Source organism: Lissotriton helveticus, chromosome 7, assembly GCF_964261635.1.
Source record: "Lissotriton helveticus chromosome 7, aLisHel1.1, whole genome shotgun sequence".
Taxonomy (NCBI): domain Eukaryota; kingdom Metazoa; phylum Chordata; class Amphibia; order Caudata; family Salamandridae; genus Lissotriton; species Lissotriton helveticus.
Genome location: NC_136068.1, coordinates 1,265,491,916 through 1,265,505,891, shown reverse-complemented (window position 1 = coordinate 1,265,505,891; position 13,976 = coordinate 1,265,491,916). Strand labels below are relative to the sequence as shown.

The 13,976-nt window shown below is 44.6% G+C and overlaps 1 protein-coding gene across 3 annotated transcripts in view; it reads right to left on the bottom strand.

Annotated features, from left to right (window-relative positions):
* RAB37 (RAB37, member RAS oncogene family) overlaps window positions 1-13,976 on the bottom strand; it is a 425,057-nt gene that overhangs the window by 124,161 nt on the left and 286,920 nt on the right. For all 3 annotated transcript variants that reach the window (XM_078654470.1, XM_078654467.1, XM_078654468.1), the window contains one exon: window positions 11,150-11,191. In XM_078654470.1, coding sequence (XP_078510596.1) covers window positions 11,150-11,191 — 42 coding nt within the window. The remainder of the gene's footprint in view (window positions 1-11,149; window positions 11,192-13,976) is intronic.

Sequence of the window (13,976 nt, the reverse complement as noted above, 5' to 3'; positions counted from 1 at the left end):
CTACATCGTCCCCCGGATCACCAGGTGAGAAACATTGATTACAGTTAGCCAGGTCATCATGGTCTCATCCGGTTGTCAAAAACAAAGTAGACAAAACAACTGTGGCAAGTCACAAATCAATGCAGCTATAACCTAACGCCCAGCTCTTACATGTACTGCCTGCCCACATACCATCAAGAAATTAGCAGTGTCCCAAAGATTTCCGAATTTGCTTGCTAATGACCAAGCAGAAGTGACAGAGGATAGAGGCCCAATGCAAGTCCAGCAACCAGCAGTGATAACCAATACTGTACATGGCCCATCTCGGAAACAATGTGGTGCAACACATGGCATGCATTCTTTCTGACAACCAGGGTAAAGTGCATAAGACGGGCTACTAAAAGGCATGTGCTAAAGAAAAGAAGCCATGGCAAATGTTCTGTGGAGCCCGAGGAGCAATCTTCAGAGGTGCACTGGATACAGGCAACCAAGCTGGTGATATGCAGTTAATACATTAGTGAGCTGGTGGTAGCATTGTAAACATTCTTTGGCATTCCTGAGGTAATGCAATATAATTTAAGATTAATGCATGCATCAAACAGGAGCCAGTGAAAAAGGACGAACAACGGAGTAAGGTGCAGTTTTGAAAGGGAGAAGGGGGCGGTTTTGGGAGCCCAACTCCATAGGATTTCTAACCATAAAGCTTTAACAGAATCAAACATTTCACTGGGCCGTAAAGCTTCTATATTTAACTTCCTCAGCCACCATCTTAGCCTAATGGCTTGAAAGCAAACTCCATTTCCTGACAGAGTCCTCTCTGGCTGCCCCAACACATTCCCTAGATGAGACATTGAGACACCAGAGGGTATATCTTAGGGATAAGCAAATGACCCAAATACCAAATGAGCACTAGAGGTCCAGAAGGCCAAAATAAATGCTCTAAAACTGGGGCCACGGAGCAGTTAATACCGCTGCATCTGTTCCCCGACACACACCTCTCCCCGACCCTCAGTACACAAGTGAGGGAAGGTTCCCAAAGGTACTATGGACTGGCCTAGGCCCTTATAATCCAGGGAGCAACAATGGTATTGTGGCTATCCTTCACCCTGTAGGCAGTGCTTAATTTGAGAAGGTGGTTTGCGGTGCTCATCACCGGCATTTAATTGTCAACACAGGAGCTTGTGACAGTCTGCCACAAGGTGGCGCTGTCTGGCTAGTTTAGAGATGACCACAACAGTTAAAGATGAATTCAATATACATTAAACATGACTAGTACCTGCTGTCCAAGCCATTCTTACAACTTTGGGGGCATGGCAATCTAATTGTCACACTGGCAGGGGTGTGATGGTTAGCAGTTGTGTTGTTACTATCATTGGCAGCATGGCTAGGGCAATGTGTTGTGCAAGCCTCAGTGCCCTCCTGACCAGAGCCCTGGCACTTATTATTATTATTATTTTTTACAAATTAAGCACTGCTGGTTGGTGTACCCCAGCTAGAGCATACACAACACAACCTCCACAGCTTCCCTTTCCATAGCAGGTATTTATGCATATAGACACAAATCCAAATGGGCACACACCAAAATACAGACAAACATTTTGCATCTACAAACCCATGCTAATGCAAGCTCACTGCCGTATGAGTGAGCATACCTGAAAGAGAATTAATGAAAATACTCAAATGATTGTGTGCAGATGTGTGTGTGCTGTGTGTAGCAGCAGAGTTTCTTACCCACTAATGTTTTTATCTTAGCTGGCGTGAAATCCTACACACACACACTAGGACTACTGCTACAGATCCGGTGGTTTCAATGAGGAGCTTTAAAGAGATCCCTAGTACATGCCTTGGCATCCATTAGGTTCAGTGCTTGGATAAGTATAAGCTACAGTCTTTCTACTATGTTTATTACAAGACCACATTGTTCAATGTAAGCCTTTCTGTAGACAAAGGGTTAATCAAAACAAATTAATTAAAAACAACAACAATGCGCTACATGGACCTATTCACCCCTGGAGAAACAAAAGAAAAGAAAAAACACTGCTTTTCAGGGGGTCTACTCTGGCCTATCACGCCAATAAATAAAAAATGAGAAAAGAAGCTACATTTGATATCTCGAGCAACGAGCAACACCTGAGCACAAAAATAAATCATTTATGCATGCAGGGCTCAACCTGTACATATTTCACTTTAGCCATACCAGTGGATCTATGTCTAATCATATATAAATAAAATACTAAAGAAAATTACATGTATTTATATAGTTATCTGGAGTTTATAATACCTTACTGTGGTGACCTTCCCCTGTGTTGGTTTGATGCCTTAAGATCTCCTAAGCGCCCTTCTTCTCTGTGTATTCTATTTAGAATATGTTTTTATGAAACTGTCAATTGATGCGGACATTGAAATTCTCTGGCTGTGTACCTGTGCATGGGGTTCCTTTGATCCTTCGTGGATCGGCCTACTTTCCTACTTGTGCTCATCAAGGATATCCCATACCTACATTCAGGCTTTTTCATTACTTCATAGCACAATCTAATGAATAACCAAAGCTCAGTGATAGAAAATGTAGGAAGGTGGAATCTGACTATATGGTTACCCCCACTCTTTGCCCGGGGTTTTGCTGGTTTTCGACTTAGTTGGACTGGGATCCTGCTATTCAGGGTCCCAGTCTATCTGCTTTCTCTATAAAATGGTCTCCATGTACTTTAGGTACATACCAGATTGGCTCCTGGGTCACCTTTGTGAGTCCCTGTATATGGTACCTTAGGTACCCAGGGCATAGGTACCCCAGAGGCCTACCAGGGGCTGAAGCATGTATTGTGCCACCCCTGGTTAGCCTTCCAAACTGACACCACAGGTCTGCACTTGCAGCCTGGGTAAGGTGGTGTAAGCACCCCTTACTTAGATATAGTATACCTATATCTACCCTATATATAAACACATAGTAACCTATAAGTCATTCCTATGGCAGGCCTTGACAATCCTGAAGGCAGAGTGCTTGGTTTTGTGTGAGAGGGTGCCCTAGCATGAGCTGAGCCCTCTGCAGCTTTCGGAAACATCTCCTTATAGCTGTTCAATGATATAGCCATACCATATGGCGGCGGGAATAGCATTCCACCCTTCTAGAGGGAGAAGACATGTAGTTACTGGTAAACCCGGTTAAAGTTAAACAGATCTCCAGCATCACAAAATGGATGCTGCTGCCACAGACACAAGTCTGCCCTCCTGCTGCAGGACGAAACTCCAGCAGGGTAGGTTCTGGACAATAGGTTTCCTGTCCAGGGAGGTGCTGGCACCTCCCCAGACAGGCTTTAGTGCATTGGGGCAGGGTCGGTTGCATTCAGTGAATGATTTTCAGACACTGCCTGGGGCACACAAGGTGCTCCATGCATTTCCCAGTTCAAACCGGTTGCTGGGGCACTCAGCCCCAGCTCTGGTGTGAAACTGGACAGAGGGGAAGGGGTGCAACCACCCCCTCCCCAGGTCCACCCATAGGAGGGACCTTAGAGTTAGTCCAACCCCTAAACTTACTATAAGTATAGAACCCAAGTCCCTAGGACTTTAGATTACCCTGGACGAAATTCTGCAACATATATCTTGGACCTTCGACATTCCATATCGACTGGAAGATGGAAGAAATCTCTCTTGTGGTCAAGGAGTGACCACCCTGTTTAAACAGGCACCAACTGCATCTTTGCCAGTCTGCATTTTCGAGGCTCCCGCCAGATCCCGAAGAATCTGCGACACAGGACATGGACTTCCAGACATCTCTGATGCTGACCTGCGCTCCCAGCAAAGCTGAGACCTGTAGCGGACACGAGAGACGTGGGACTGGAACTCCTGGACATCCTGCATCTTTGCAACTGCACCTACTTCCCGAGGTATCCTGAAGTTGTGCATTGCGGTATTTGAAGCCGCTGCCCCGAGCACCGAAGCCCAGAGACCTACATTCCACAAGTGTCCCGTGGGCCCGCTTTGTGCATTTCCACTTGAGGCCCCTCTGCGGTTCTTAGTCCATTGGCTAGCGAGCCCCCACGAAGGGCCATATTTGATTCCTTGAGCTTTCCTGGTTGCTCCAGACGTGCTTCCACTCCTCACTAAAGGAGGAGTCCCTCAGACCTTGCTGGTCTGCACCGAAGCCAATCTTGTCATCTTGCATGGGTTGCTGTTGCCAAGGCTTGTTGGGTCCAATCCGGATTCTGACACCTCAGTCAGCTAGATCATTCATGGGACATCTCAAATCCAGCTCCTTGTTTTCGTCGACGCCTCTTGGACCTCATGGCTGAAGAGTCAAGCTTCACCTCTTTCACCTAAAATCACTCGACATCGGCTGGCATCCTCTCCTCGCCATCCTGGTCACTTGCTAGTGACCCAGACTCTGTCCCCTCTGCTTTCAGGTTTTTCACATCTCCGATCCACCCGGACACTTTTCCTCTGGTCGCTTGCAGCATTTCTTTGCAGCTCTCCATAGGAATCGACAGCGAAACCCGACACCAAAAGACACCTATGCACCTGGCTTCCCTGGGTGAGATAACACGAGTACTCCAGTGCTCCCCTGGGTCTTGACTCTCGAAGTGTCCTAGTCTAAAAGGGTTCCATCGTAGTTCACCTGTAAGTACCAATAATCTTTAAAATTGTAACTTGTTTGTTCTCCATAGAAAGTCAATGGTGATCCGCGGCTGTGTTTAGACACTGCACGTGGCCCCCGTGGGCCTCCTGCATCCTAACCTTGGGGGTTATAGGTAGCCCCAGTGGTTCTACAGGCCCTAGGCCTGCTTTCTAACTCTTACGTGGTTCTTATACCACTATTTTAGTATATGGTTTGTGAGGCCCCTAGGGTATAACGTATACTGTGAAACTTATCGTATGCTAATTAAGTTCCTTGTATTGTACTTTTATCTCTTACCTCATAAAGAGTCCAGAGGGGTTGTGTTTAGAATAAATACATATATATTTGATAAATACCTTGTGTGGTGTGCTTTCATTTGATTATTCAAGAGATTATAATTGGTAAAACAACTAGCTTAACTCGCCTCTAAGTCTTAGCCTGAATGCTGCACTCCACAGCTACCACTAGGGTACCTTTCTATAAGGTTGACTTTACAACCCACCATCAATAAGGGTCGTTTGGACTGGTGCAAGGTGCCCACTAGAATAGTGGACATCATATACCAGGCCAACTTCTTACAGAAAAGGTGAGCTACGGGAAGGTAAATTCAATCAGATAGGGTGGCAGCTCACATCTGATTTTCGCAAATTGCGAGGGTCATTAATATTAATGAGCCTCTCACAATTTGCGAGCCCATTGTGAATGACAGCCCTCCCAGGGATGGTGGCCTGCTGGGCTCAGCAGACCACCATATCTGTGACTGCTTTTTAATAAAGCTGATTTTTTTCTTAAATGCAGCCCGTTTTCCTTAAAGGAAAAAGGGTTGCATATAAAAATAAAAATAAAAATTAAATTAAACAGTTCTGTTCATTAGGTCTCGGACTAGGCAGAGAGATGCTTTATACAGTAGTGGGGGAAGCTCCGCCCACTTTTCAGCCTTATTTTTTATTGGCTTGAATCATAATTCCTGCATTCTCATTGGTGCTTGGCTTCCTAATCCCGCCTCCTGGCAGCCATGTCTTCATTTTTATCCTTACGAGGCTATCGGCCCCTTTACTAGATAAAACTGTTTTGTTCCCGTTGCTCTCCTCATTCCCTCCTGTAGTCTGTAACTTCTTACACACAATCACTTCCACCTCCTCCCGTTAGTGCCTTCTTTTACCCCTGCACTTCTGTGTAAAATGCAATAGGGCCAGGGCCGGACTGGCTGCAGCGCGCACCGGGCAATCCCCCGGTGTACCGCAAGGGTGGGGGCCGGTTTGGGCCCCTGGGGGCCGTTTTTGTTACAGGGCAAAATCGGCCCTGTAACAAAATCGGCCGAAAAACCGCCCGGCAGAGAGCTCGGTCGCCCCTCCCAACCCCCGGGGGTGGGAGTGGGGGCCGGCCGAGCACTTTGTCAGGGCCAGTTTTGGTTCCCAGTCCGGCCCTGAATAGGGCTCGCGTAAATACGAGCCCTATTGCATTTTCAGTGCTTGTTTGCCATCTCATTGGTGGGCGAATTCACACTCTTTGTCTCGCATGCGCGCAATGCCTTACATTGTGGTATGCTGGACAAAGGGAGGCAGAGACAGGACAAGCAGTGAAGCAGGACAAGGTGAAGCGCAGCTTTGGTTCGTTTGCCTCTCCTGCTCCACACCAGCTCACTTTCTGCTGATGCATGTGTTCCGGAGCACAGCAGATGGAATTTCTCTTCCGGTGCAGTAGGAAAGGATGGCACTGGATTGAATAGATTTACTTAAAAGGCAGGCTCCTTGCCTCAGTCAGTATTGCTTCAAGGTCAGACATGACTAAGAGCGTCCGTACTTGAGAACCAATTACAGTCTGTAGGACAAATGGGAATCTTGGCAACAACACATCTTGATGCAATCTAATTTGAGAAGGGTATAAGGTTATAGGGCATGTAGGACAGCCCAACTGTTGCCATGTCCGGGCTGCTGTTGATTTTCACCTGTGACCAGGTTGACTGCTTTCTGCAAATGGTGTACAGGTGTCGTCTTTAGCAAAGCGTTAGTTCATGTTTATCACAGAAATACCCTTTCCGAATTCCCATCTTCCCTCAGAAGGTGTGCATTTTTCGTTTATTTTCCCATGTGAAGAAATTTGAACAAAAACGCTCTGTTGCATTCGGGTTTCAGGGGCAGACTCCGCAGACCCGCCTCTACCCGTGGCATCCCGAGCTCTAAAGGGACATTTGAATTCTGGACAGCTCGTGATGCGGTCACCTCTGAAACGCAGCCAAGCTATTGAATCATCATCATCTTTCTGAACCAGCTCGTCGGTAATAAATTGAAACAGTCCTTGTCATGACTTCATGAGCTGGGCGTTAATGGAGAAAACTGGAGAGGATTTCATTATTTTAGTAGCAATTTAGATTTGAACTGCGATTACGTCTGCATTCTAAAGCAGGGCAAGGAAACGACAAATGCGTGGTTTTCACAACACCAGGTTTACGAGACTTCATATGTAACAGGTCCTGCTCGGGTCTTGGTACCCTTAACATTAACAAAGCCAATAGGTCTTGCCTTTTTAAGTTACCGACCTTACTGGTGCTTTTTCGCAATGTTGTGCAGCATCGGTAAAAAGAAATGCTTTTTGGTGATATGCACCATTTGAAAGAAAACATAATGATGCAAATAAACATGTGTCATAGTGCTTATGTGCACATGAAATTACATTTGTTTTTTAAAGCTTTGTGTGTTGCATTTTCGGACATTACACCCAATACAATATGTTTGCTGCCGACCTAAGTGATAACACTTGAACCATTTTTTTAAAAATGTAACATTACAAGAGGATGGATGCTACTTGGAATGGTAAATAAAAATAAAAAAATGTTTTACTTGCGCAATAGTTTTCTTAAAATATGAGTGGCCTGGCACCAAATGGCATCTGCTAGGCCCTCCAAAATATTGAAATATATATATTTTATTTTTAGTCCCATCCTAGGCTTAAAAGTCTGAGTGATAAAATAATAATTTATTGGTACTCGTTTTTCCAAGCAAATATAGCAAATTTAGTCATCCCTATTATTTTTTTAAGAATGAGTCATTTTACAGAACTCAAATAGTAGAATGAATTCCTATATTTAATGTAGCCAGAATGAGAAAATGGACCTTCCTGTTTCTTTCTTTCACCAATGACATCTGACAACAACCATTGATAAAGGAGTGTAAAACAAGATCCGAAATGCCAGTACAATGCCAGTAGCACCTTATCAGTTCTGAACATGTTAGCGGGTAAATAATATTATGATATTACAATGTACTTGTTCTGCTTTATCTTTTATCTGGTGGCGTTATCAAAGGCATGAATGGAGAGGAAACTCATTCTACAAAGCTACATTACTTTCCCAGTATTAAGGGAGCCTAGGATTACATTATAATATTATATCCAGAAATAGTTTAGTGAAGCATACTGGGTGAGCTAAATATAAATTTACAGTGAGTTATTATTCATCTTTCTCGCTCTTACTGAAATTCAGATTAAGTAATCAATATTGAGTTAATAATGAAACTCATAATGTTTTGGTGCAACTCTACATATTTTGATGAAAAATTATTTTGCAAGCTATCATTGTTCACGGTATTGGATATTTATGCCGGTGATTTCAATTTTATTATTATATTGTCTCTGCAAAAGTATTATTGGTAATTGGCTTCGTATGATATTATTTAAAAGAAATATTTGTCTTTAAGTGCTTGATAATGTTGACGTTAATTAAATATTTATTACAAATATCAGTACAGTTGTCTTTTAGAATTACATTTTGAATGCTAAACACCTTCCAGATGTTTTATGCATGTGATACTGAAAATGTGATATTGCAAAACAGTAACTAGCAAATGTAGAATGTAAAGCCAATAGGAGTCATTAGTTTTGTACTACATTGAGATCATGTATTTGATGTATGGTTGTCTATTTTATTTTGAGTGTAATTTCCATGTGATTCATGAATTTGGTAACACATTTTTCATACGTTTTAATTTAGATTGTATTTTGTGTTTATGATCACATTGTAAAAGGTGTTTTTGTATTGTCCTGAAGAAGCTGCATTTTTCTATTCTGAAACCTGGATTGACTGTTCCAGTTTAAACAACTGAAACTAATAAAAAAAAAGCTGGAGAATAGGAGTTTTGGCAATTTCTGGAGTTTGTTGATGTTTTTAGAACTTTTGTAAATGTTTAAAATATTTTCTACGATTGTTAAAGATGAACCAAATATATGGCAATATTAAAAAACAACAGCAATTGCTGATTAGAATGAATGATGTAATTTGTTGATTGATAAGATTTTGCTCTTCATTATAAACTAGTACATTTAGGTACTTTGTTACTGAAGGCCTAGGTTCAGCTGAAGAGTAGTGATACAGGCATACTTCCTCACCAGTTACAATGCTCTCAGTCTTGGTCCTGCTCATACAGAGGAAGCTCCCCTTCATCTGGTGGAGTATGTGTCCAGGCATGTGAATGTTAACCCCACAATATTGACAGGCTTTAAGGAAACAGACCAGGGAAAGATAAACTATGCAAAGTAGTAGTAAACTTTGCAATAGGCTTTGAGATCCTTAATACAGCATAGGCTGCAATTAGCTGCTGCCCAAGCAGGGTCGTGGAGAGGCCCCCCCTCAAATGGAGCGGTGTCCAGCGTGTCACTTTATACGGTAAAACTGAACTTTGTGGTTTCTGCAGGAAAGGGACAAATACAGCTCTGCCGCAGCCAGCAGTTATCACGGAAACCTACTGAGGTATTTTGAAATTTGATAATGTGGTACTGGCAGTCGTAGTGATGAAAGAGTAACCTGTGTAATAAACTCCAAATACCAGGATGTGCTTGGCAGACATGCCCAGGTGGGCGGACTCTATGAACTGCTATTTAGGAGTTGCAGTATGCTGTCTTCCACATTTGGCCAAACACTTGTGATCAAGAGCGCAAGACGCTCGAAACACGTAAAGACTAATATATTGGCTGAGGAATTCTGTGTGCATTCTGGAACCGTGCAGAGCTGCCATGCAGAAATAATCACACAAGGTGTGTGCCTCCCGAAGTCTGGTGCTTTGTGTTTGGAAATATATATATATATATATATATATATATATATATATTAATTTAACATGAACAAGGAGTGACGTTCAACTCCGAAAACGCATCGGGACCTAGAAGTTGCCGAATAAACACGTTTCTTTACTGAGGCCATGGCTCCGGTGTTTTCTTGCCTGACAAGCACCTGTCACTGGATGTGTGGTATCCATGGGATCAAGGTTGCTGCCACGCAGCCGAAACGTGTCATGCTGGCTAATGAAAAAATAATAAAGCACTGAATAATTATTTTCGTTATCTTGTCAAAAGGGGGAAGTTGTGTTGTTGACTTGCTGCGAGTCCGCTTACGGACACCGTAGCTCCTGTGCTGTTATGGTCATCAGTTCTACATTCTGGAATGTTGACAGGTGACAGCTGATGACCGAGTCATGCGGACTGTTTTTGCCTACCTGTGACCTGACCTTTCATTTTGTGTTGGATTTCTCAATAAAGTCTTTTCACCATTTTGCTGCTGCCTGGATCATCTTTACACTGATGAGTTTGTTTTATGTATACCTTTAGCAATTCTACAGCCTGCATCACATTATCCTAACCATGCATGTGTATTCAGACGCAGCAAGTGAGTAGAGTGACGAGCATACACTTGCAGTGAGTGAGTCGACGAGGAGCTGATTTCATGCACCCAGAGGCATCACAGATGGCAGTGGATGCAACTAGCTACTGTATGAGGTCAGTACTGAGGTCACTTGAAAACACTGTCTGCTTGTCAGCAGAGCCTCCTGTTTCACAAGCTGCCAGATAGTGACCTGATGTTTTAGAAGTGAAAACAGAAGCATGCCCACTGTATTTGTAGTACATTAGTTTGTGAAGACCTTCTGCTCTATGTTTGGTTAAATCACCACTACGGACCTAAAAAAAACTTTTTTAAAAGGTTGGCACAGTAATGACAGACCTTATTAATCCACACGGCTGAGCTTCACACCTCACTGCCAGTGCTTTTGGTCTGTAATATGATAGTCAGGCTAGGAAGTAAGTGAGGGCGCTCAGCAGTGGTTGTGATTGGCTAGCAGTCAGAGAGACTGATGATTTCCCAGCTAAGCTGATCTCAAGATATGGTGTGTACTTGCATGTTTTTTTCAGCCAGTATGGAAAGTTTAGTTATGGTTGCCAAGCTATGTCAGCCCCTCCCCAGTCCCTTAGATTGTGATTCCCCGGTCACTGGGGAGAGGCCAATCCACGCCTTGTTAAGGGAGAGGAAGAGCAGTAGTGAACCCCAAGGTCTCATTAATGAGAACCGGGAGAACCAGTCCCCCCTTCAGCCAAGTGAAGGGAAAGGCTCAGTCCTGTATCCAGAGCTCTGATCATTGGGATGAACGTGGTTCATACACCCAGGAACTCAGTCCCAGGAGGAGCCTGTATAGGTCATCGTGGGACCCCAGGAGAGCTTCAGGAGTGTCGTCTCATGAGCCAGACCCTTCCACCACCACTTCAATACTCCAGATCGGTTCCACGCTCCAGACTCACCTGCAATTTCACTTTTATACCATCCACGGTCACCACTTTATTCTGCAAAACAAACAAACACAATGTTAGCAGATATTAACAAATTGGCATTTCATTATAATGTCAAGAGGCTCAAGAGAATTTCCTCAATGGATTAAAAAAAGGAGCATAATACTTTGGGATAAATACCTCTGAATTACAGTTGTAGCGCCTTTATTTATAAATGTCCTTATCTACTGGATGAGTGAGTGGGCGAAGACACTGACTATATAGCTAGAGTGCGTACGTCAGCAGGAATGTTAAGTAGATAGCTCTGCTGCAGAAGGTCTAGCAATGGCTAGTTAACAGTCGGGTATCCCTAATCAACACGTGGGTGCAGCTGCTTGCCGCTGTGCCACGTGAGAACAACTGACTGAGCAGGATGGTGGATGGGTGGATCTGAAGCACGCCTGAAGGCTTTAAGATAAGGCAGTACTTTAAGAGAGACTCAGAGGGTCAGCAGAGACAGATGGTAGCTCTAGCTAGGGAGTTGTTCTGCGCTCTGCTGACAGGCTCTTCCTGAGAAGGGTCTCCTCAGAGTGGAACAGGGCCTTAGAAGGAGCCCCAGAGTTGGAGTAGGACCAGTCTTGGTCACCAGTGGATTGTCCCTTTGGGTTAGCCTGATTCCCCTCCATCACTCCTACGGAAAACATAGCCCCGCATCTCTCGGGTAACCCAAAGCTGAGGACCACAGAAAGGAAGGAGGAGGAGCGTTACCCCACTGCTTTTAAGCAGTGCCTATAGAGGAATAAAGGAAACATAAATCATAATAACAAAGTTATTATCATTTATGTTTCCGTTCTGCTTTGCGGGCAGGCAGGGCTGCTCTGGCAGGGGAGGAGTGGCATTCCTACTCCAACTGCGCAATGACTGTATGTCTTTCTGGGGCCGCCCAAAACAGTCATGCGCACTTCGCATGTTCTTCATACAGGCTGCATTGCAGCCTGCTTGGAGAACATGCCCAGGCCTTGTGTGAGCACCGAACCACGGCACTCAGACCAATCGAAACGCTGCATTGCGTTGTGGTCAGTGCAATACCACTAGAGTCCTGGCGCAGAGGAGAGACGCTGTAGCGATAAGGTAAGTTATTTTATTTATTTACATCCCCCTCCCCCCTGCCCCGCACCCCCGATCGGTGCCAGCCGCCACTGTGGGCCTGATATACTCAGCATTATTAGGGCCACCACCAGAGAGTGAGCCTAGCACCAGTCTGCCATTACCTCATATCTTGGCTGGGTGCAAGCTCCGACATTAACAGACTGCCCTGCCTCCCACCAGGGTTTGTCCTGGGGTTAATATCAGGGAAAGAGAGGACACAAGAAGGACGCTTTGCAGTGAACCTTAGAGCTGCAACGTCTTTTCTGCAAAAGTAACTCTGCACCCAGAGTTAGGGGTCCCACAAAGACTTTGGGATGGAAGCCTAGGAAACCTGGCCAGAGTAACAACCTTGGGGAAGCAGGTGATACTCTGATCTTAAAACTTCCTGTAAGTAATCAAGCCAAGCCATCAGCACTTGTGATTGCATCTGTAACCATCCCACCCATAGACATCCAAATGAGTGGTGCAAGATCGAAGGTGGTGTTTGGAAGGGCTGATGCAAGAGTTTCATCCTGACAGCACAGGTGCCATGGGGTGAGTTCAGATCACTCCTGCAGACTACACCCCCTGAACAGAGGTGTGCCTGGCACATTGTGTCCTTGGTCAGTTGAGAGACGGGTGGTATTCACCCTATCCAGATACTGGTGGTATCCCCTTGTCCACTTCCTGGGCAGGTAAAAGCCATGTGAAGGCCATTCGCTACTATTGAATGGGCTGGTGGTGCTGTATATAGAGAACCTGTGCCCAAAGTGCACCGCGGGCAGATAGCCCACTCTTGGTTTGCCACCACAGGTCTCGGTTCCGCGCGTCCTACCCTGAAAGCAGCAATGAACTCCGCCCTAGCAGGTAGGACCATATCCCACACAGTAGGACCCGGTGGCTACACATAAATGTGCTCAAGTGGTACCTTAAAAGAAATGTAGGCTTACAATTCTATGTGTGAAGTGTATTACATGTACTACACCCCTGTGACGCCTTACAAAATAAAATACAGAAAAATTAATTTTGAAATCCAAGTTACGAAGAGGAGATTGATAAAAGATTGATAAAGTTCCTCTAATAAGATAACACGCGTATTAGTAGAGCAAATGATTACCCCCACCCAAAAGGGTCTTTGTAGAGCTACTTATATTACAATGAAATCTATTTTCATCCACAAATACATTTACTAAGGCAAAAAAATACGGTACATAGAAGAAGACCTCAAACAGTTTGTGTAAAAAGCAGGATATGTTGCACTCACGGAAAACAATGTAGACAATGTTCGCTTAGGGTGGTCGGTTCTAAACAGTGACACAGTGCGATCTGATGGCCTGTTTATCATCGAGCGGGAGTCTGATAAAAAGAGAGCATGCATACGGTGTTAGAAGGAGACCGTAGTTGCCGCAGAGATGATTCACAGCTTCCGTTATCACCAAAAATGACAACGTTGGTAGGCTTGACACAGCATACCAATGCTTGTTTGTGTTCTGGGGAGCGAGCGCAGAAAAACACATTAGCAAATGCATGCTGCCTAAAAAGAGGGCTGCTTTCTTTTCTGTAGCATCCATTTTCAGGGGCGCTGGGTGACATTTGAAAGAGGTGGGGCGCAAAGTGATTTGCATACAGCACCGTAGCAAGCGAGCGAGCCCGAACCCCATAACGGGGCCTTGGGGGGATAACCCCCCCCCCAAGAAAATTTTGAAAAAAGAAGAAAATCGTGCATTTTCCA